Source organism: Ranitomeya imitator, chromosome 2, assembly GCF_032444005.1.
Source record: "Ranitomeya imitator isolate aRanImi1 chromosome 2, aRanImi1.pri, whole genome shotgun sequence".
NCBI classification, from domain to species: Eukaryota; Metazoa; Chordata; class Amphibia; order Anura; family Dendrobatidae; genus Ranitomeya; species Ranitomeya imitator.
Window position 1 is genome coordinate 587,737,537 of NC_091283.1, and position 23,560 is coordinate 587,761,096.

Here is a 23,560-nt window from a genome sequence, read left to right on the forward strand (position 1 = left end):
AATTTTTCCATGTTTTGGCCAACAGTCATGTGATGGCTTGATTTTGTGGGACGAGTTGACGTTTTTATTGATACCATTTTCAGACACATGACAGTTTTTGATCGCTTTCTTTCTATTCCGATTTTTGGGAGGCAGAATGTACAAAAAACACCAATTCAGGATTTTATTTTTTGAGGGGAGGGGGATATGTCAATCTGCTTGTGGTAAAGTAAATAAAGCAGTTTTATTCTTTAGGTCAGTATGATTACAGCTATACCGTGTGTGTGTGTGTGTGTGTGTGTATGTATATGTATACACATACAGAATTGTCTAAGGGGTACTTCCGTCTGTCCTTCTGTCACGGATATTCATTGGTCGTGGCCTCTGTCTATCATGGAGATCCAAGTCGCTGATTGGTCGTGGCTGTTTTGCGGCGACCAATCAGCGACGGGCACAGTCCGGAAGAAAATGGACGCTCTATACTCCCCGCAGTCAGTGGCCGGCGCCCGCAGTCAGTGTCCCCGGTGCTCCGCTGCTTACTCCCCGCAGTCAGTTTCCCCGACGCCCGCTCCATACTCCCCTCCGGTCACCGCTAACACAGGGTTAATGCCGGCGGTAACGCATTCCGTTACCGCCGCTATTAACCCTGTGTGTCCCCAACCTTTTACTATTGATGCTGCCTATGCGGCATCAATAGTAAAAGAAAGTAATGTTAAAAATAGTACAAAAACAAAAAACCTGCTATACTCACCCTCTGTTGTCCGCTGAGCCGCTCGCGGCTGCCGCCATCTTCATTTCCCAGCGATGCTTTGCGAAATTACCCATAAGACCTAGCGGTCTCGTGAGACCGCTAAGTCATATGGGTAATTTCGCAACGCATCCTGGGAACGCAAGATGGCGGCAGCCACGCGCCCATCTGCACAGCGCCGTTGGATCCCAGGAAGCGGAGAGACGGGACGCTGAGGAGCAGCGACCAGAATGGTGAGTATGTTCAACTACAAGGGGCCCTCGGATCGTTAGGTGAGTATGTTTATTTTTTATTTTTTTAACCTGTGACATGCGTGGCTCGGTAATATAGTACATAACTGGGCAATATCCTACGTGGCTCTGGGCAATATCCTACGTGGCTCTGGGCAATATCCTACGTGGCTCTGGGCAATATCCTACGTGGCTCTGGGCAATATACTATGTGGCTGGGCAATATACTACGTCCCAATACAATACAATACAAGCCAGAGATGGTATGTCACTTTCCATAAGGAGAAACGATATACATTTTTATTTAAACATTCCAAAAATTCCTGTGAAACACCTGAAGGGTTAATAAACTTCTTGAATGTGGTTTTGAGCACCTTGAGGGGTGCAGTTTTTAGAATGGTGTCACACTTAATTATTTTCTATCATATAGACTAGGGGTCCCCAACTCCAGTCCTCAAGGCCCACCAACATGTCATGTTTTCAGGATTTCCTTAGTCTTGCCCAGGTAATAATTGCATCACCTGTGCAATGCAAAGGAAATCCTGAAAACATGACCTGTTGGTGGGCCTTGAGGACTGGAGTTGGGGACCCCTGATATAGACCCCTCAAAATGACTTCAAATGAGATGTGGTCCCTAAAAAAAAAAAAAAAAAGTTGTTGTAAAAATGAGAAACTGCCTAACAAAAAAAATAATTTTGGTTCCAAAATTGTGCTGATGTAAAGTAGACATGTGGTAAATGTTACTTATTAAGTATTTTGTGTGACATATCTCTGTGATTTAATTGCATAAAAATTCAAAGTTGCAAAATTTTTTCACAAATAAACGCAGGTATTATCAAAGAACTTTTACCACTATCATGAAGTACAATATGTCACGAGAAAACAATGTCAGAATCATCAGGATCCGTTGAAGCGTTCCAGAGTTATAACCTCATAAATGGACAGTGGTCAGAATTGTAAAAAGTGGCCTGGTCATTAACGTGCAAACCACCCTTGGGGGTAAAGGGGTTAATGAATCCTCCATCACGCCGCCTCGTTATAACCTGCATGGACAACTCCGGTCTTGATTAATTGGGGCCATTGTTTTTCGGGCAGACTGTGGTCCTATAGAGGCAACTAATAGTCGAGATGATTCGTCATTGAGACATGGTTCGAATTGTAACAGAATTGGATATTAAATGCAAGTAAACCCTCCTAAATGACTTGTATCCCACTGCTCTGTAGTGTTCTCAGTTGTGTAACCCCGTTCCCCCCTTGTAGCCTTCTCCTCGCTCTCGCACACCTTTTACGCCCCATATAAGGAGGATTGGCTGCATTCCCTGGTATACACAGTCTTGTGTAGAGGGTTCCCTGAGCACTGACACAAAGTGGGGCCGACAACTATATAAGGGAGAATATCCTGTATTTGGGTTTGGATCAGTGTGTCCCACAGATCTTGCATCCTCCTCAAATTCCTTCTCCATGTATGGCCAAATCCCAGGCGGGAGGGCAGCTGGAGGGGGAGAGTGCCTTCTCCATTGGCTGCTCTCTGCCTTTGGATTTAGGACCCTGTGAGGCATAATGCAGACTTTCCCTGTGTCCTGACCTACAGAGGAGATCTCTGAGTTGCTGACTTTCTCCTGTGCAGGTAAGAGGGACATAAAGCTTCTCGATTAACACTTTCTGAGCCTCTCCCCTGCCACTCTCCTACTACATGAGTGAAGGCATGTCACTACCACACCCGCTCTAAGCTTTCCTCTTTCTTGTATTCTAACAATCTTCCCACAATTACCTTCTCATCATTACTTACTTTGCACATCTTTGCCTGTCTTTGTGTATCATCTTATTACATTCTTGCTATGAAATCCGACAATTATATATTTCCTTGAGAGGACTGTTGGTTTGGGGTCACCAATCCTGAATATAAAATATTTAGATTCCTCAGTGGTTGATACCTTTTAATGGCTAACTGAAAAGATGGTAACAAACTGCAAGATTTCGAGACTAGTGTATCAGTCCTGAATATGGCACTCAGATAATCTGCATTATGCAATCAGCCCTACATCCCGATATGGACATGTAATGCCGTATTGTTTCATCTGTGCTGTAAATAGGATTTTCAGAAATCCCAAACACAATATTTCTTGTTTGTTGGAAAACTATGTTCTGTCCGGATGGTTACATGGAACTAAGATTGTGAGCCCCAATGGGGGGACAGTGATGATGATGTCTGTATAGTGCTGCAGAATAACATGGTGCTATGTTATCAAGCATAATTGATGTAGTGTCTTGTTTGTTGTAAGAGCACCGATCCAAACTCCATGCAGATGTTTGACCCCAGGACCCTCCACTGCAGGACAACTATGCTAACCACTGAGCCAACCACTGTGCTACTCTTACACTTCCAGAACCAGATTCCAGAACATTTTTATAAACGTGCTTTGATTGGTCATGTTTTAGGGGTCCCAAATTTAGTATATTTTATCAATTGCGTCCGGGAGTACAATGATTTGCCCCATGGGAAGGACATGCACCCTCAGCTGCTGCCTCTCTAGCCTCGTCTATTCGTTTTGCAGTGTGAGTACATTATATATAATCTCAGGAGGATGTCGTATTGTATACCTCTGATGAATGCCACTCTAGGCATACGGTATCATCCATCACCCATAAACTGCCTGAGCCTATGTACACCTCATTTACTGGATGCCTTTTGTATGTGGTGCAGTAGAGATTGTCATATAATGATATTCTGGTCATGTATTATCTTTGGGTTTACATGGGACTAAGTAGGATTAACTACACATACTGTTACATACTACAGTACTATTATATTAGTACTACTACTTCCGTATTATTAGTTATGTTATTATTTAACAGCCTTCAGCTCAATCTCGAGCCATGGCGACTTGATGAATGATCAAGGAAGATCGATCTTGTGCAAGTGTAGATAGGTCCACCAGGGTCTTCTCCTGTTATCTTGATTGAATCGAGCCATCAGGTTGCTGGGCATCTACAATTCTCAAATTGAAAATTCACCTCTGCTATTGGCGGTACGTCTGAAAGGCATCTATACCCTTACATATTTTTTTCTTTATATCTAATATTATACCTGAGAATAGCCTGCAAAAACTTGAAGGTGGATAATAATATACTATAAAAATAAGAAATCTTGTTCTCATCACGCCCTTACTTACTGGTGAAAGTGGTTACTGACCAGTTTGGCAAGGTTTTATGTGATAATGACAATGTAGAAGTGTTCGTTGAGAGAACGCACAACACTACTGCTCAGACGCTCATAACCTCTGGCCCGACAGTCCACTCGGGATATGTTTGCACACGGCAGATTTACCTGCAGACATGGTGTGCATATCCAAAACTTATACATTGATCTTTTACTTGGCAAAAATGGACAAACCTTAGAGGTTCGCCGTGACGTGGCAGTGGGCTTCATGCAGTCTGTCCAGAATGTTAACTAGGAACCGCGTGTTCCGTTTTGGAAATTAGATCAATGCATACGTTTTAGGCGTGCGGACAGTAGCAGGTATGAGGTGACATCATTTTTTTTTTTCTGCAGCAAAACCTGATCTCTTGGCAGGAAAGAAGTTGCAGAAAAAAGCATGTTTTTATCAGCGTTCTTTATGCATTTTTTGCTGCAGTTTTGGCATGCTAGATTTGTCTCTTGTGAATGCTAATCGTTTAGGGTTGAGAAAAATTCCTATTCCATAAAATCCGGTTTCGGCACAAATAAAATGCAGCAAAACATGATACCTGCGTTTTAAGTGCGTGTTTTTATTTATTTTTTTTTTTTACCACCCGTTCAAGTCAATGTGTGAAAAACCGCTGAAAGTAGTGACATGCTCTATGTCCAAAAAACCATGTAAAGCACAAAATACTGATGCCTAAAAAAACCTATGTGTGTGAATGAGATTTCTCATATCTCATAGGCTTGGCTGGTACTGTAAAAAGCACCTGAAAATTAGCATTAAAAAGCAGCAAAAACGCCCTGTGTGAACTTACTCCCTATTTGTGGATGGAAAAAGCCCACTGAAGTCTGTGGAGAGAGATTTAAATATGGACACATCTGTATGAGATCAGTATTTGATTAGTATTGCATCCATTTCTTTATAAACTGTCAAATAGCATTTTTTTTTGCCTAGAAGACATATTGATCAGTATGTTGTGCAGATCCATGTTCTGTAACAATATGTTAGTATGTATCAGGCCACAATAAGATATATATGGGTCCAATATTGAGTGTGACCCGAAAAGAAGTGTTTAGGAATACAAATCTTTCCCCCAATATAAACAATTTTACTCATTTATATGATAGGAAATGTCTTTACTTTTTTAATAATTATTATTATTATTATTCATTTTTTATAGCACCATTTATTCCATGGCGCTTTACATGTGAAAAGGGGCAAATGAATTAACTAAAGAAATTGCTATAGTTGTAGCTTTTACTAATAAAATTCATTAGGATAAATTCCCACAGATCGAAAACACAGCAGATTTTTGCTAGTGGGAAATCCTCTGCATTTTACAGTGGCGGCAAAGTTTATAAGATATTACGAAATATATCCGATGTAAACTGATCAAAGATCCACAGTTGTCTCTTTCTGCTGCACGTAGGTGTGAACTTCACTCTTTGCCATGAGCGACTTTCCCACATGTTTTCTTGCAGTGATACCGGGGAGAAAGCTACCAGACCCCCCCTGGCGGTAGCTACTAGGAGAGCAGAAGAATAAGTCTTTACATTCAAACTGCCTGATTTTTCTCTTTGTAAGGCTATGTGCACACGTTCAGGAATTCATGCAGAAAATTCCCGTGGAAATCCGGACATTTCTGCCAGATTTCCGCATGAAATCCGCATGCGTTTTTTGCGCGGTTTTGACGCGTTTTTTGCGCGGTTTTTCCCAGACATTTCCCAATGCATTAGACAGTGAGAAATCCGCGAAAAAAACCGCAAAATTAATGAACAGGTTCATTATTTTTCCGCAATGCGTTTTCCATGCGGAAAAACGCACATCATGTGCACAGAAATTGCGGATTCCATTATAAAAGATGGGATGCTTAATGTATGCAGATTATTTGCAGTTTTATAGCGTTTTTATAGCGCAAAAAACGCTAAAAAACCGCAAATAATCTGCAACGTGTGCACATAGCCTTAGACCCCCCATACACAATAGATGGTTGCCCTCCATTAATCTAATGTGTATAGGGGCATCGGTTTGGTCCTATTTTCTACATGAATTTTGCGTGGCATAAATTAGACCTAGATATAAAAGCAGAATCCTTCAGATATGTAAAAGCATCAGAGCAAATCTGTTTTCACTCATTTTTATCCTAAATATTGGAAAACAACAATAAAAGAAAACCATTCAAAAACTGCAATGTGTGAACCTGGCTAAAGATTTCTTCTCCAAGTTTCTTTTTGGTAGACTCCACCATGGTTTTTTGTTATTGAAAAAGGAAAACCCTTTTAGACTAAATAATTTTTTTTCAAAATTTACAGTATATCCAACTTTAAGTCTGCCTCTAGTTGAAGCTTCAATGTTTTTGTATTTTTCTGAGGTTTCGTTATGGCGATTAAACACAATATGTTCCGAGTCTAAAGGTACCGTCACATCTAGCGACGCTGCAGCGATATAGACAACGATGCCGATCGCTGCAGCGTCGCTGTTTAGGTCGTTGTGTAGTCGCTGGAGAGCTGTCACACAGACAGCTCTCCAGCGACCAACGATGCCGAAGTCCCCAGGTAACCAGGGTAAACATTGGGTTACTAAGCGCAGGGCCGCGCTTAGTAACCCGATGTTTACCCTGGTTACCATTGTAAAAGTTAAAAAAAAACACAAACAGTACATACTCACATTCCGGTGTCTGTCCCCCGGCGTCAGCTTCCCTGCACTGGGTCAGCGCCGGCCGGCCGTAAAGCAGAGCACAGCGGTGATGTCACCGCTGTGCTCTGCTTTACGGCCGGCCGGCGCTGACAGTCAGTGCGGGAAGCTGACGCCAGGGGACAGACATCAGAATGTAAGTATGTACTGTTTTTTTTTTTTTAACTTTTACAATGGTAACCAGGGTAAACATCGGGTTACTAAGCGCGGCCCTGTGCTTAGTAACCCGATGTTTACCCTGGTTACCAGTGAACACATCGCTGGATCGGTGTCACACACGCCGATCCACCGATGACAGCGGGTTATCAGCGACCAAAAAAAGGTCCTGATCATTCCCAGCGACCAACGATCTCCCAGCAGGGGCCTGATCGTTGGTCGCTGTCACGCATAACGATTTCGTTAACGATATCTTTGCTACGTCACAAAAAGCAACGATATCGTTAACGAAATCGTTGTGTGAAGGTACCTTAAAGGGTTGACAGGTTTGAAGAACTCCTTCCTGTCTGTCAGCTCTGATACTAAGGGGTCCCATTGCTGTCAGCTGTTATCTCTTAGCAAACAGCAGCACTCTGCTTTTGCTAATAGACAATTATATTGTATCCATATGATCTATACTTGAAGTCTAAAGGTACCGTCACATTAAGCAACTTGCCAACGAGAATGACAACGATCCGTGACGTTGCAGCGTCCTGGATAGCAATCTCGTTGTGTTTGACACGCAGCAGCGATCTTGATCCCGCTGTGATATCGCTGGTTGGAGCTAGAAGTCCAGAACTTTATTTGGTCGTCAGGTCGGCGTGTATCGTCGTGTTTGACAGCAAAAGCAACGATGCCAGCAATGTTTTTACATGGAGCGTGAACGATAAGTGAGTCGCCGTTACGTCACTGGATCGCTCCTGCATCGTTCTGGAGTTGCAGTGTTTGATGTCTCTACAGCGACCTAAACAGCGACGCTGCAGCGATCGGCTCGTTGTCTATATCGCTGCAGCGTCGCTGAATGTGACAGTACCTTAACACATGATCAAAAGTTAAAAAAAAATAAAAATAAAAATTTGTTTTTAAAGAGCTCCTCCTATAAAGGATTTAACTTGAAACTGTTAAAAACAAAAAAAAAATAGTAATTTCCATTTGTAAACACAAGTAGCTTCATCTCCTAATGATTAGACATGCGTGCGGGAATGTTCCACATGCTGTCTGTAGTCAAGTTTTGTATGGGAAGTGATTAAACTACACATTCCAAGCCCGAAACTCCCGAGAAAAGGACATGCCCTTTTAAGGCTTACAGAGATGATGGGAGGCTTCATCTCCGAGAACTCGGGTAATATTATGAGGCTGTGCCTTAGGCCGGCGTCACATTGGTGTTTAAAACGGCTGAGTGCAATGCGATAAAAAAATCGCATTGCACTCGGACCAATGTTAAGCTATGGGGCAGCTCCCAGCAGCCGACTTTTTGTCTGTTGTTTTCCTCGGTCCGAGACAATCGCAGCATGCTGCGATTGTCTCGGACCGAGGAAAACTCTCGGCTCACTCGCACCCATATAAGCCTATGGGTGCGAGTGAGACAGCGCACACCACTCGGATATCATCCGAGTGCTGTGCACTATAAGCGGACCCCAGCAATGGAGGAGATGGAGAAATTCATTTCTCCGCCTCCTCCGCAGCTCTGCTCCGATCCTCCCTGTGCGAGAGAATCGGAGCATAGACGCATGACACTGCGAGCAGGAGCCGAGTGTCATTAGCATATCGCATCCGATGCGCTCGCATCAGATGCAATACGCCAGTGTGACGCCGGCCTTAGAGGCTGGTTGATCTTTATGTACACTACAGTGGTGGAGTAACCTGTGTTTGTGGAGTAGGTGTTATACGTAAGACGTAGACTTGATCCTAAAAAAGTCATGCCCCGAGATTCATATACCCTGCGTTAATAATACCATGCCAAAGGGATTTTTTTTAAATTGTTAATTAATCTGAATTATATCGAAGGGGTTATCCCAGCCTGAGTCTCTTATCATGTATCCTCTGTATGGGTGATAAATGTTAGTTTGATGGGGAGTGTGCAGTCAAAAGCACTGACAAAAACCGCAAAATCCCGCGATTGGTGGTCAGAACTCCACCAATGTAGCATTTATTCCCTGTTTTGCAACAAATTCTCCTCTCCAAACAACTGATCCAAGAATATGCCTGTTGAACAATGTTCTAGTAGGAGGAGAAAAGCAACCGCCAATCTCATCTGGTATCACTGTGGGAATAAGAGGGATCGAACAGGAAAAAAATCCACATCATTGATAATTATTTTTCCCAACCTGGATATAAAGAGAGAATGTCTGTTTATGCCCATAAACTTCATACTGTCTAATGCTGTGATATATGAACATAAAGATTAATGAAGTTGGGACAAGTTCTTTTACTGTAGGAGTTCATTTAAAGGCTATTGCTGCTTCAGGGAGTTATGACATATCCACGTTATATGCCATGTATGCCCGCTAGATGCACGACCCACCTTTAGTATTCCATTGATATGGCCATTCCTGGCCAACCCTTGGAACTAACTGCTCTCACAGGGTAAAGTCTCAATGAGATGTCCATGTTTGCTCCTGTACGCAAAAAAAATGGTCAGTGTGTCATCAGTGTTTGTCCGTGTCTGATTTTTAACATCAGTTTTTCATCAGTTTTTTTACATTTGGATAAGCTTCTCCTATACATTGCAGTTAGTCACAGACATGCATTACACCCTGATGCCATTTCTGTGCTGTTTCTGATTTTCATGGATCCATAGACTTGAATTGGTACTTTGCATCTATGACGCCGATGGAAAAACTGACGTCTTTGTGATTTTTTGTTTTTTTTTTTTCCCACGGACACACAATTCACAAAGGAAAAACATGGATGTGTAAAGCCCCATAGAGTGTTTTGGTTACGTGTTCTATCTGTGAATACCATGGATGGTGGATGGAACATATGGTCAGTATATGTTAAAGGGGTTGTCCACTACTTGGACAAACCCTTCTCAATTGCTATATCCCCCCACGTATAAAATAACAGCCAACACTTACCTATGGTGCTGTTTAACAGCCAGGTCTCCCAAGGCTAGCATGCCATAATTGTGAGGGAGGGCCAGAGCCATAGTCGTGGCTGAGAATGTCTACTTATCCGCGCCCTGGCCTCCCGCCACATGAAAACGGCTACATCATCTGCACCGACAGGGTCCCCTCTGAGCAGCCGAAGTTCTGCTGCTGGTGTTGTGGCACAAATAGAGACAGAGTTCACTGCATCAACATTAGGTTCTACACAGCATATTTCCTTCTCCTTCCCTGTACTTTTCCCTGCATCCTTCAGGGTGTTCCTGGGACGTCATATCCCGCACAGCATCGCAGCATCCTCCCTGTCCGGCTTGGCTACCTTTTTAGGAGTTCCCTCGTCTGTTTTGACCAAACATGAGGGCATCAGCCCAAGTAGTAAGCTGCCAAATTTTCAGAGCAACCTTGCATACTGTCCTGCTGTGACTCCTGCGATAGCTCCTGGTCTACTACCGCTGTCACTGCTTCTTTTTACTGCTGGGCTTCTCTCTTGGAACGTTGTGGGGCCCACTATGTTGCCCCGGGCTCTAAGACCCTATGGGACTGCCTGGGCTCTCTGGCCTTCCTGGCCTGTCTCTGCTCCCAGGCTATTCTGACTACAAACAGAAAGCTCACTACACTTATCCCAGTGGGCCTCTCCTATATTAACTATTTATTAGGCCTATACTATGTGCTTCTATTTAGCTCCCCCCCCCCCTCAGTGGCCCCAACAGTTTACTACGCTTTCCCTTATTCACAATATACACATAGTAACAATAGGTAAATGACGTTATATACAGTACAGACCAAAAGTTTGGACACACCTTCTCATTTAAAGCTTTTTCTGTATTTTCATGACTATGAAAATTGTACATTCACACTGAAGGCATCAAAACTATGAATTAACACATGTGGAGTTATATACTTAAAAAAAAAAAAAAGCGTGAAACAACTGAAAATGTCTTATATTCTAGGTTCTTTAAAGTAGCCACCTTTTGCTTTGATGACTGCTTTGCACACTCTTGGCATTCTCTTGATGAGCTTCAAGATGTAGTCACCGGGAATGGTTTTCACTTCACAGGTGTGCCCTGTCAGGTTTAATACAAAGAAACTGGCTCACATTAGGACCGCCCCAGGAAAGGAAGACCAAGAGTCACCTCTGCTTCTGAGGATAAGTTTATCCGAGTCACCAGCCTCAGAAATCGCAGGTTAACAGCATCTCAGATTAGAGACCAGGTCAATGCCACACAGAGTTCTAGCAGCAGACACATCTCTACAACAACTGTTAAGAGGAGACTTTGTGCAGCAGGCCTTCATGGTAAAATAGCTGCTAGGAAACCACTGCTAAGGACGGGCAACAAGCAGAAAAGACTTGTTTGGGCTAAAGAACACAAGGAATGGACATTAGACCAGTGGAAATCTGTGCTTTGGTCTGATGAGTCCAAATTTGAGATCTTTGGTTCCAACCACCGTGTCTTTGTGCAACACAGAAAAGGGGAATGGATGGACTCTACATGCCTGGTTCCCACCGTGAAGCATGGAGGAGGAGGTGTGGGGGTGCTTTGCTGGTGACACTGTTGGGGATTTATTCAAAATTGAAGGCATACTGAACCAGCATGGCTACCACAGCATCTTGCGACGGCATGCTATTCCATCCAGTTTGCGTTTAGTTGGACCATCGTTTATTTTTCAACAGGACAATGACCCCAAACACACCTCCAGGCTGTGTAAGGGCTATTTGACAAAGCAGGAGAGTGATGGGGTGCTACGCCAGATGACCTGGCCTCCACAGTCACCAGACCTGAACCTAATCGAGATGGTCGGGGTGAGCTGGACTGTAGAGTGAAGGCAAAAGGGCCAACAAGTGCTAAGCATCTCTGGGAACTCCTTCAAGATTGTTGGAAGACCATTCCTGGTGACTACCTCTTGAAGCTCATCAAGAGAATGCCAAGAGTGTGCAAAGCAGTCATCAAAGCAAAAGGTGGCTTCTTTGAAGAACCTAGAATATGACATAATTTCTGTTTCACACTTTTTTGTTAAGTATATAATGCCACATGTGTTAATTCATAGTTTTGATGCCTTCAGTGTGAATGTACAATTTTCATAGTCATGAAAATACAGAAAAATCTTTAAATGAGAAGGTGTGTCCAAACTTTTGGTCTGTACTGTACATAGTGGCATTAGATGGTAGAACATAGACACAATTATCTACATTGAACCGAGAGGATGGTGGGGGATCTTGACAGTCTTTGCAACCCCTTACATTATCATATCTTGTGAGCAATGTACCAATTCAGAGGCCATTTCACTCTTGCTTCCTTTGGATGAAACTGACACCCAGAAAAAGTGCGAGCTGGAGCTGTTATGGCCGAAGGAAGTGAGAATAAAGCAGGTGCTAATTGGTTGCCGGGCTCATGTGGCATAATAACGTCATGCAAGCCCTGGGAAACCTGGCACCATAATGGCACTGGAGGCTGTTATTTCATAATATATAGCAATTGAGAAGTGGTTATCAGAGTTGTGGACAACTCCACAACTCCAGCGGTAATCAAAGTTATTTCTCACCTGCCAGTGTATACAGTGTCTTGCGAAAGTATTCGGCCCCCTGGAACTTTTCAACCTTTTCCCACATATCATGCTTCAGACATAAAGATACTAAATGTAAATTTTTGGTGAAGAATCAACAACAAGTGGAACACAATTGTGAAGTTAAACGAAATGTATTGGTTATTTTAGCTTTTTGTGGAAATTCAAAAACTGAAAAGTGGGGCGTGCAATATTATTCGGGCCTTTTACTTTCAGTGTAGGAAACTCACTCCGAAAGTTCATTGTGGATCTCTGAATGATCCAATGTTGGCCTAAATGCCTAAATGATAAATATAATCCACCTGTGTGTAATCCAGTCTCCGTATAAATACACCTGCTCTGTGATAGTCTCAGGGTTCTGTTTGAAGCACAGAGAGCATCATGAAGACCAAGGAACACAACAGGCTGGTCCGTGATACTGTTGTGGAGAAGTTTAAAGCTGGATTTGGATACAAAATGATTTCCAAAACTTTAAACATCCCAAGTAGCACTGTGCAAGCAATCATATTGAAATGGAAGGCGTATCATACCACTGCAAATCTACCAAGACCCGGCCATCCCTCTAAACTTTCATCTCAAACAAGGAGAAGACTGATCAGAGATGCAGCCAAGAGGCCCATGATCACTCTGGATGAACTGCAGAGATCTACAGCTGAGGTGGGACAGTCTGTCCATAGGACAACAATCAGTCGTACACTGCACAAATCTGGCCTTTATGGAAGATTGCAAGAAGAAGGCCATTTCTCAAATATATCCATAAAAAGTGTTTACCCTTCGTCAGGCTGCATAATTTTACAACGCTAACAGGCTGCAGAGGTACAATTGTACCTTCATATATATTTTATTGAAATTTGGCCAATATATTCTGGACCAAAACTGCAGAGATGTCACGAAATTTCAGCCCTCTACGGCTTTTCGAAAAAAAAAAAAAAAAAAGTTATTGCAATTTTAAAACGGAATAGTTACAATTGTACCTACTCAGCCGGACGAAGGTTAAAGTTTGCAACAAGCCACCTGGGAGACACACCAAACGTGGAAGAAGGTGCTCTGGTCAGATGAAACCAAAATCGAACTTTTTGGCAACGATATGTTTGGCGTAAAGGCAGCCCAGCTCATCACCCTGAACACACCATCCCCACTTTCAAACATGGTGGTGGCAGCATCATGGATTGGGCCTGCTTTTCTTCAGCAGGGACAGGGAAGATGGTTAAAATTGATGGGAAGATGGATGGAGCCAAATACAGGCCATTCTTGAAGAGAACCTGTTGGAGTCTGCCAAAGACCTGAGACTGGGACAGAGATTTGTCTTCCAACAAGACAATGATCCCAAACATAAAGCAAAATCTACAATGGAATGTTTCACAAATAAATGTATCCAGGTGTTAGAATGGCCAAGTCAAAGTCCAGACCTCAATCCAATCGAGAATCTGTGGAAAGAGCTCAAAACTGCTGTTCACAAACGATCTCCATCAAGCCTCACTGAGTTCGAGCTGTCTGCCAAGCAAGAATGGGCAAGAATTTCAGTCTCTCGATGTACAAAACTGATAGACATACCCCAAGCCACTTACAGCTGTAAGCGCAGCAAAAGGTGGAGAAACAAAGTATTAAGCTAAAGGGGCAGAATAATATTGCACAACCCACTTTTCAGTTTTTGAATTTCCACAAAAATGTAAAATAACCAATACATTTCGTTCAACTTCACAATTGTGTTCCACTTGTTGTTGATTCGTCGCCACAAATTTACAGTTGGTATCTTTTATGTTTTGAAGCATGATATGTGGGTAAAGGTTGAAAAGTTCCAGGGAGCCAAATACTTTCGCAAGGCACTGTATACACAGATCTTATCCATTTATAGAATTATGCAATAATAAAAAAACTGGACATCTGCCAATTTATTGGTAGATAACGCCGAGGAATACTGCAGAGTATTGCCCTGTGTGTTCTTTCCAACCTTTCAACAAGCAATAGCTGAATATGGGCACAAAGGAGTACGTACAGTGGGTACGGAAAGTATTCAGACCCCTTTAAATTTTTCACTCTTTCATTGCAGCCATTTGGTAACTTCAAAAAAAGTTTATTTTTTCTCTCATTAATGTACACTCTGCACCCCATCTTGACTGAAAAAAAGGAGAAATGTAGAAATTTGTGCATATTTATTCAAGAAAAACTGAAATATCACATGGTCATAAGTATTCAGACCCTTTGCTCAGTATTGAGTAGAAGCACCCTTTTGAGCTAGTACAGCCATGAGTCTTCTTGGGAATGATGCAACAAGTTTTTCACACCTGGATTTGGGGATCCTCTGCCATTCTTCCTTGCAGATCCTCTCCAGTTCCGTCAGGTTGGATGGTGAACTTTGGTGGACAGCCATTTTCAGGTCTCTCCAGAGATGCTCAATTGGGTTTGGGTCATGGCTCTGGCTGGACAAGTCAAGAATGGTCAGAGTTGTTCTGAAGCCACTCCTTTGTTATTTTAGCTGTGTGCTTATGGTCATTGTCTTGTTGGAAGGTGACCCTTCGGCCAAGTCTGAGGTCCAGAGCACTGTGGAAGAGGTTTTCATCCAGGATATCTCTGTACTTGGCCACATTCATCTTTCCTTCGATGGTAACCAGTTATCCTGTCCCTGCAGCTGAAAAACACCCCTAAAGCATGATGCTGCCACCACCATGTTTCACTGTTGGGATTGTATTGGGCAGGCGATGAGCAGTGCCTGGTTTTCTCCACACATACCGCTTAGAATTATCACCAAAAAGGTCTATCTTCATCTCATCAGACCAGAGAATCTTATTTCTCAGTCTGGGAGTCCTTCATGTGTTTTTTAGCAAACTCTATGTGGGCTTTCATATGTCTTGCACTGAGGAGAGGCTTCCGTCAGGCCTCTCTTCCATAGAGGCCAGACTGGTGGAGGGCTGCAGTGATGGTTGAATTTGTGGAACTTTTTCCCATCTCCTTACTGCATCTCTGGAGCTCAGCCACAGTGATTTTGGGGCTCTTCTTTACCTCTCTCACCAAGGCTCTTCTCCAACGATTGCTCAGTTTGGCTGGGTGGCCAGGTCTAGGAAGACTTCTGGTGGTCCCAAACTTCTTCCACTAAAGGATTATGGAGACCACTGTGCTCTTAGTAACCTTGAGTGCTGCAGAAATTCTTTTGTAACATTGGCCAGATCTGTGCCTTGCCATAATTTTGGTTGAGCTCCTTGGCCAGTTCCTTTGACCTCATGATTATCATTTGGTCTGATATGCACTGTGAGGTGTGAGGTCTTATATAGACAGGTGTGTGCCTTTCCAAATCAAGTCCTATCAGTTTAATTAAACACAGCTGGACTCCAATGAAGGAGTATTACCATCTCAAGGAGGATCACAAGGAAATGGACAGCATGTGACTAAACTATGAGTGTCTGAGCAAAGGGTCTGAATACTTATGACGTGATAATTTATTTTTTAATAAATATGAAAAAAAAACAGAAATGTAGAAATTTTTGCAGTCAAGATGGGGTGCAGAGTGTACACTAATGTGAAAAAATGAACTTTTTTTTGAATTTACCAAATCGCTGCAATGAAACAGTGAGAAATTTTAAAGGGTCTGAATACTTTCCATACCGACTGTATGTATACATTATTATAAGAGCATCGTCAAACTATAAAGATCATATCACAAAACAAATGACTGTTTCTCTTGTTTGATGGCTGTCACCCTGTTTTCACTGTGCAACTCTTGGGGAAATGAGCAGAGGATGCTCATTCCTGATGACCATGCAGTGTAAAAGCACCTTTACATTTTCTTTGATTGGGAAGTGTCAGAACTCTTTGATGTGTCAAAACCTCAAAGAGGAAACAAACACATTTCCTGACACATCTGTGTAATCCACACAGTTCCCACATTCCTACAGTGTGGTTCTGTAGGAAAAGTCAGATGATGACCAATTACAGTTAACGACAGAGACAACCTGACAATGTTTGATTTATTAAGTCTATACAGCTGCCATATACTGTGTATAATGGGGTGGGGAATTCCGTCTTAAGTAAAATATGATGTAGTATGATATAGCACCAAGGGAATCTGTGGTGGGTGAAACCCCAAAAAGTTGGCCAGAAAAAAGTAGTTGGTCAATTTGAGGTTTCATAAAGTGATATGACCTATTTACATCACTTAATTCAACATTTATTTATTTTTACCGTAGGCTCTCTCCTTCAGTCAACATGTCCAGCAAGAAGACCAAGGCTAAGACCTCCAAGAAGCGTCCTCAGAGGGCGACTTCCAATGTATTCGCAATGTTTGACCAGTCCCAGATTCAGGAGTTTAAGGAGGCTTTTAATATGATTGACCAGAACAGGGATGGCTTCATTGATAAGGAAGATCTGCATGACATGTTGGCCTCCATGGGTATGTATCTAGTCAAGGCATCTGTTGGATTTCATGAAATTTGCCATTGTAATTCTATGTATTTTTCCAGAAGCAGCACCACTGTTTTCCAAGTTTTGTATTTGGTTTTGCAATTAAAGCTCCGATCACTTAAATGAGGTTGAACTATGGCCAAGAGTGATGTTTCTAGGATAATAATTAACACTTTCTGTCACACGTGCATTGTGGGTTTCATAAATGCTAAAAAAAACTAGTGCAGCACACTGATATTTTTCCTGGGCAGGTAAATTGTAGTCAATGAGCTCTAAGGCGCTGTTGGTGTCCATCTTGTGACATGTCCTCCATTGTCATCATTTTAGTTTTTCTATTCTTACAAGGTTTTACTTACCTTCAAGTTCAACCCTGACCGTTTTTCTTGTCTTGTCATTTTTTTTTTTACACTGGAGCAGTGATGACATGTCAATGTTGGCAAGAAAAAAAAAAAAAGGGCTAGAAAACCTCTTATATCTGACACCAAACAGCAAAATCGCTAATAAACATTAGGCAATGAAAGCTAATATGAATAATATATTACAAATCAGATGGTAAAAAAAATGTACGTAGTGAAGCAATCTATATTGTACTGCTTGGATTTCTAGGTAAAAATCCCTCTGATGAATATTTGGAAGGTATGATGAGTGAAGCTCCTGGCCCTATTAATTTCACCATGTTCCTGACTATGTTTGGAGAGAAACTCAATGGCACTGACCCAGAAGATGTGATCAGAAATGCTTTTGCCTGTTTTGATGAAGAAGGCACAGGTACCCACAGTTCATCGCAATATCATTATTTTACACACTTAGGTCGGTTACACACGTCCTGATATGTCCGCGTGCCTGTTTGTCACATCCGTTTGGCATCCGTGTGCTGTCCGTGTTTTGAAACATTTGTTTCAATTTTAACCCTATGATTTTAAAAACGCACATGGATGCCATCCGTGTGCAGTATGTTTACACGGTCCCATTGACTTGTATGGGTATGTGTGATCCGTGCTGTCGCTCAAAAACGGACATGTCAGCGTGTTTTGCGCATGGACACATGGTCCATGAAAACACACTGACATCTGCATAGACCCATTTATTTGAATGGGTGTACATGTGTCACGGTCTCCGGTACGTGAGAAAACTGTCACCAAATGTACCGGAGACACTGACGTGTGAAACCGGCCTTATATAGCGCCATTCATCCCACAGCGCTTTACAGACATTATCATGTTACTTTTAAGTTTCCAGTTTTCCTCTTGTATACTCTGTAGATATTTAAAAATGTGATGATGCAAGTTACCACTTTTCCTTATTCTTGCCACAATTCTGTTGTGACTAATGCAACATCATGTAATAGAAAACTCGCCTTAGCCATTTTCTGGAGTGGCCTATGTATGAACTTGCTGTATGAAAATGAATTCAGTGTGCGAATAGACTTTTCACTGTTCCCATGTAGTGCAAATCCGTTCACCTGCTGAATGTGAGTGCAGTTGTAGTACCAAAGAACAACCACTGCACAGTGTATTGAGCCAGGCTGCTGTATGTCAATAAGACACCTATCCATTACTAATCCTATAGATGTTAAAGGGTTAAATAAAGACACAGCCAGAATAAAGTATTTTAATGAAATAAAACACAACACCGTTTTGCCATCTTTATTGTTGCGCTTAATTTCTGCAACGCCTTCGATCTCCTGTAAAAAAGAAAAAATAATAAACCAACACAAATACCAAGTGTCCCACAACGATCTCCCCTATAGAGCGGTCACATCAGTTATCCACGGGAGATCGTCGTGGGACAGTCGTTATTAAATGGACTGGGAGTATATTCTCTCTCTCTCACACACACACACACACACACACACACACACACACACACACACACACACACAATGGTAGTCAATGGGTGCAGATCTGCAAAAATAATTGACCTGCTGCGCAAAATAAAGGGCTGCAAATCCGTGCTTTTTTTCCCATGGCATGTGCACAAAAATTGTCAATTTCCCAATTGACTAACATTGCTTGTGCACTACACTGCAGATTTGATGCAATTCCGCGTGTCCAAAAACGCTGCAGAAACGCATCAAAATCCGCAACGTGTACACAGCCTTATCATCCACCGCGGGACGATTAATGTTCTATCAAGAGGCTTTGTCAAAAAATGTTGTCCAGTATATTGATCCTAAATTCTATAAAAGACTGGTTCAAGTTACAATTTCTAATTTTTACGAGAAAAAAACTGCTTACTGACCCAAGTCCTGTTCGAGAGGGGCAACACGGGCCCCAGGACTTGATAAGGACCCCACCAAAGGGACTTCAAGCATCCAGATTCTGGCATATGGACTACTGCTTCTACTGGCCGCTGTGGCTGTTGTGGGTACGGCCGCAGATATTCCTAGGGAGAGCAGGAAGCCAGTGTTGTACTTCATTTCATCTGTTACTAAATTTTGTTCCCTGTTGGACTGCAAGTTGTGTCCGTCCGGTATCTCTGTACAAGGTTCTGGGGTGTCTATTGACTGTGGCTTAGTTGACTGTGCTGGGACTACCACCCCAAACCACCTTGTTACACTTGGAGTAGTTAAGTAGGAGGAACCCCTGCAACTCTGAGAGTAAGGCCGGGGTCACACTAGCGTATTGCATCCAATGCGAGGGCATCGAATGCGACATGCTAATTACACTCTGCTCCTGCTCTGCTGTGAGGGGGAGCCAAGTGACATGCGTCTGTGCTCTGAGGTTCTCGCACAGAGAGGATCGGAGCACAGCTGCGGAGGAGGGAGGCGGAGAAATTAATTTCTCCATCTCCTCCATTGCCGGGGTCCACGTTTAACGCACATCACTCGGATGATATCCAAGTGGTGTACGCTGTCTCACTCGCACCCATAGGCTTATATGGGTGCGAGTGAGCCGACAGTCGGCCGAGTGTCCGTGACAATCGCAGCATTGTCTCGGACCGAGGAAAACGGCCGACAAAAAAAATCAACTGCTTGGTCCGAGTGCAATGTGATTTTTTTTTTTTTTTTTTAAATCGCATTGCACTTGTCCGTTTAAGTCACCAGTGTGACCCCGGCCTTAGGCCTCTTTCACACTTCCATCTTTCAGCTCCTGTCGAGATACGTAGATTTTTTCTCATAGACTTGTATTAGCGACGGATTGTGACGGATGGCCATCCGTTTCATCCGTCGTGCACTGGATCCTGCGTAAAAAATAAATAAATAAATAAAAGCGGTCCGTCGGGCAGAGAAAACGTTCAGAGGAACGTTTTTTTTTTCTGCACGTTGGAAAATCGGTCAGCGACACATCCTGCGCTGTCCATCACTGGCTACAATGGAAGCCTATGGGCGCAGGATGCATCGCTGCCTGTGAAAAGCAGGAATCCAGCAACTGGTCCCGCCTTTTAAAACTGAGCATGCGTGGAAGAATTTCAGGGAAATTCTCGCTCGCTCTTTCTATTTTTACTATTGATGCTGCCTATGCAGCATCAATAGTAACGATATAATTTTAAAAATAATAAAATAAATATCAATATTCTCACCTACTGGTGTCACGCGCATTGTTACCGATGCTCCCGGCACCTAGCGTTGCTCGTAATACATTGCGAAATCTCTCGAAGTTGCGGTCACTTTCCCTTACACTAGCCCCTCCCACTATGGGCTAGTCCCAACTATTCACTTTTAACTCACCCTTAAATCAACTATATACATTACCAATATTAACATATCTAACGCATTACACTATTCACACTTCATCACAATATTTCAATACACATTACACCACATAACATATTGCAACCCGATTCACATTAGAGTATTTAGAAAAGACACAGGACACAATTTACATGACAACACAATAACTCTTATTACAACAATAAAACTTGTGATCGTCAAGGGGAAAACGTGATCAGGGTGTCCATACCCTTACACGTACTATCTATGCGTATGAAGGAAGGGAGGTGGCCAAAAGGAAAAATTAAAAGTGCTTGTCGTGGAAGATCCAGCCATCAATATAATACATAGGGGCATCAAATAATGCTGCATGAACCAGTCATCAGCCAGTATGTGTACATGTACTGATGCTAAATGCTATTAAGGGCATGGAGGGGAGAACAGGGAATGGTTACATTAGTGAGGTTAGTTGATAGGCCAGTCTAAAGAACTGTTTTGTTTTTTAGGGAAAATTAAAACCGTGGATACTGGGAATTAACCAGATTGGGTAATCCATTCCAGAAAACTGGTGCAGCATGAGAGAAGTCCTGGAGATGGGAGTGGGAGTTTCAGATTATAGAGGATCTTAGTCTTGGGTCATTAGCAGAATGGAGAGTATGGGTAGGTTGGTAGACAGAGATGAGGGAGATGTAGGGCAGTGCAGAACAGTGATGAGCTTGGTAGGCATGAGGGATATGTTTATATTGTATTCTGTATCGAATGGGCAGCCAGTGCAAATACTAGCACAGAGTGACGGTATCAGTGTAGCGGTTGGACAGACCTATGATCCTTGCTGCTGGGTTCAGATTAGATTGGATTGTCAAGATCACTGAGAGGGGAAAAAATAGCCATACTTGCAATATCATGTCCTAACTCAAATGCACAAGCAGGGGCAGCACAGATGCAAAATACTATAAACTAGCCACTTACTAACTCGCCAAACATCTGTGGGGTGGCTGCCTAGCATTTCAATTTTCTTTTCCTTTATCAGTTATTATTATTATTTTTTTTAATAAATTTAGAGAAGAGTATAGTGTAGGACTTGAAAGATAATGAGGACCTGTGACGTGGGTTGCGAGCTTATGTATTTTGGCCAAAATAATGACAAATCCCTCATTCATTATTTACATCTCTTTTGCACAATTTTTTTGCAGGGTGCAAGCTGGGTCTTTCCAGTGGTGGCTGGTTTAAAGTGAGGTGTCTAGTCTGTGGGGGCACATATGGTATTGGTAGCCTGCCTGATGTAATAGAAGGGGGGCGTCTATAATAGGCTGCTATATGGATAGAGGTGCATCTCGTGTAATAGTGTGAACGACGCCCTATGCAGACATGTGTGCAATTAAAATACTAGGCAGCCGCCCCACGGATGTTTGGGTTAGTGAGTGGCTTGTTTTCAGTATTTTGAACCTGTGCTGCCCCTGGTTTTTTCTTGGAGGACCCGCTGCATTCTGTTTGTGCATTTGTGTTAGGACATGATATTGCAAGTATGGCTGTTTTTTTTTTTTTTGTTTTTGTTTGTTTTTTTTAACCTCTCAATGATATTGTTAATTTACTTTTCCTTTTTCAGTAGATTGGATTGTTACAAGACAAATAATCATTTAAAGAATAATTTTTTTTTCTAGTTTGTTTTTGATCTTTTTTTTACAAGTTTGTGCCTCCTAATTCTGCTTTATTTGTGTTCTACAGGCGTCATCCATGAGGACCATTTACGTGAGCTCCTAACCACAATGGGAGACCGCTTTACAGATGAGGAGGTGGATGAGATGTACAGAGAAGCACCAATTGACAAAAAAGGCAACTTCAATTATGTGGAATTCACCCGTATTCTGAAACATGGAGCCAAAGACAAGGATGACTAAATTATCTGTGAACAACACCCTACGGATTGTAAAAATTGAGTAGCCCTGATACTGCAGATCTGGGAAAATTGTGATCTGTGTCGAACAGCTCCTTTCTTCCCTTTTTTTGCAGCCATAGTGAAAAAAATTAATCACAGCAGCTATGTCAAACACTCAAGATGTTATAAGAAGATTTGGCCAAAAATAATCAACTGTTTTGATCAGCATAGGCCAGAGTTGGCTTTGTATGGGAAGTTAAATGAGAAAGGGTCAGTGTGAGTGTTCACCGCTGCCTTGGCAGCCCCTCTGTCAGGAAATGAAGAGAAAAATGTGACTGAGACCACTGCAAATGGCTATCACGCTAGCTGCTCAGATCTGTTTAAATCATCTTAATATATTAAGTAAATAAATTGATTTATTAACTTGAGTTCTTTTGTGTTGCAACGTGCATAAATGCTGTATTAACCTACCACTACTTTCACACATCAGTTTTTTTGCTGTCAGGATCCGGAAATTTTTTTTGCAAATTGTGAAAAACTGATGCAACGGATCCGTGTCGTGTTTTTTTTTTTTTTTTTATTCCTTTTTAAGGCTATGTGCACACGTCAGGATTATTTGCAGAAATTTCCTGAACAAAACCAGACTTTTTCCGCAGGAAATCCGCATGCGTTTTTTGTGTGTATTTTTTGCGTTTTTTCCGCATAATTAATGAACATGCTGCGTTTTGTACCGCAATGCGTTTTTTTTCCCGAAAAAAAAAAACGCAACATGTGCACAAAAATTGCGGATTGCATTCTATTAATAGGATGCTTAATGGATGGGTTCTTATCACATTTTTTAAGAAAAAAAAAAAAAGCGAAAAACGCAAAAAGTCCGGAATGTGTGCACACAGCCTAAATGAACCGGGAGGAAGGAAGGAAAGTGAAAAATGTGCATTTGTGTGGAGAGTGCATGAAAAACCGGATTCGGAGGCCGGATTAATCATTTCACATCTCAGTTTCATCCAGTTATCGCTGGATCCGTCACTGGGTGTTTTTTCACTGGACAGAAAAAACGTTCCTCTGTATGTTTTCTCCCTCCACCGGAAACAGCTTTTTTGACTGATCCAGCAAAAAACGGATGAAACGTGTGGCCATCAGGCGCAATCCAAAAAGGAAACAT

At 42.3% G+C, this 23,560-nt stretch overlaps 1 protein-coding gene across 2 annotated transcripts in view; it reads left to right on the top strand.

Annotated features, from left to right (window-relative positions):
• Positions 1-22,826, top strand: part of MYL9 (myosin light chain 9) — a 35,834-nt gene extending 13,008 nt beyond the window's left edge. Inside the window, exons 1-4 of one of the 2 annotated variants that reach the window (XM_069752300.1) lie at positions 2,448-2,584; positions 16,657-16,859; positions 17,477-17,638; positions 22,248-22,826. In XM_069752300.1, coding sequence (XP_069608401.1) covers positions 16,676-16,859; positions 17,477-17,638; positions 22,248-22,420 — 519 coding nt within the window. In that variant the 5' untranslated portion in view covers positions 2,448-2,584; positions 16,657-16,675 and the 3' untranslated portion in view covers positions 22,421-22,826. Of the gene's footprint in view, positions 1-2,447; positions 2,585-16,656; positions 16,860-17,476; positions 17,639-22,247 lie in introns of those variants that run through there. The other variant, XM_069752299.1, reaches the window with a different exon arrangement.
• The last annotated feature ends 734 nt before the right edge of the window (positions 22,827-23,560 follow it).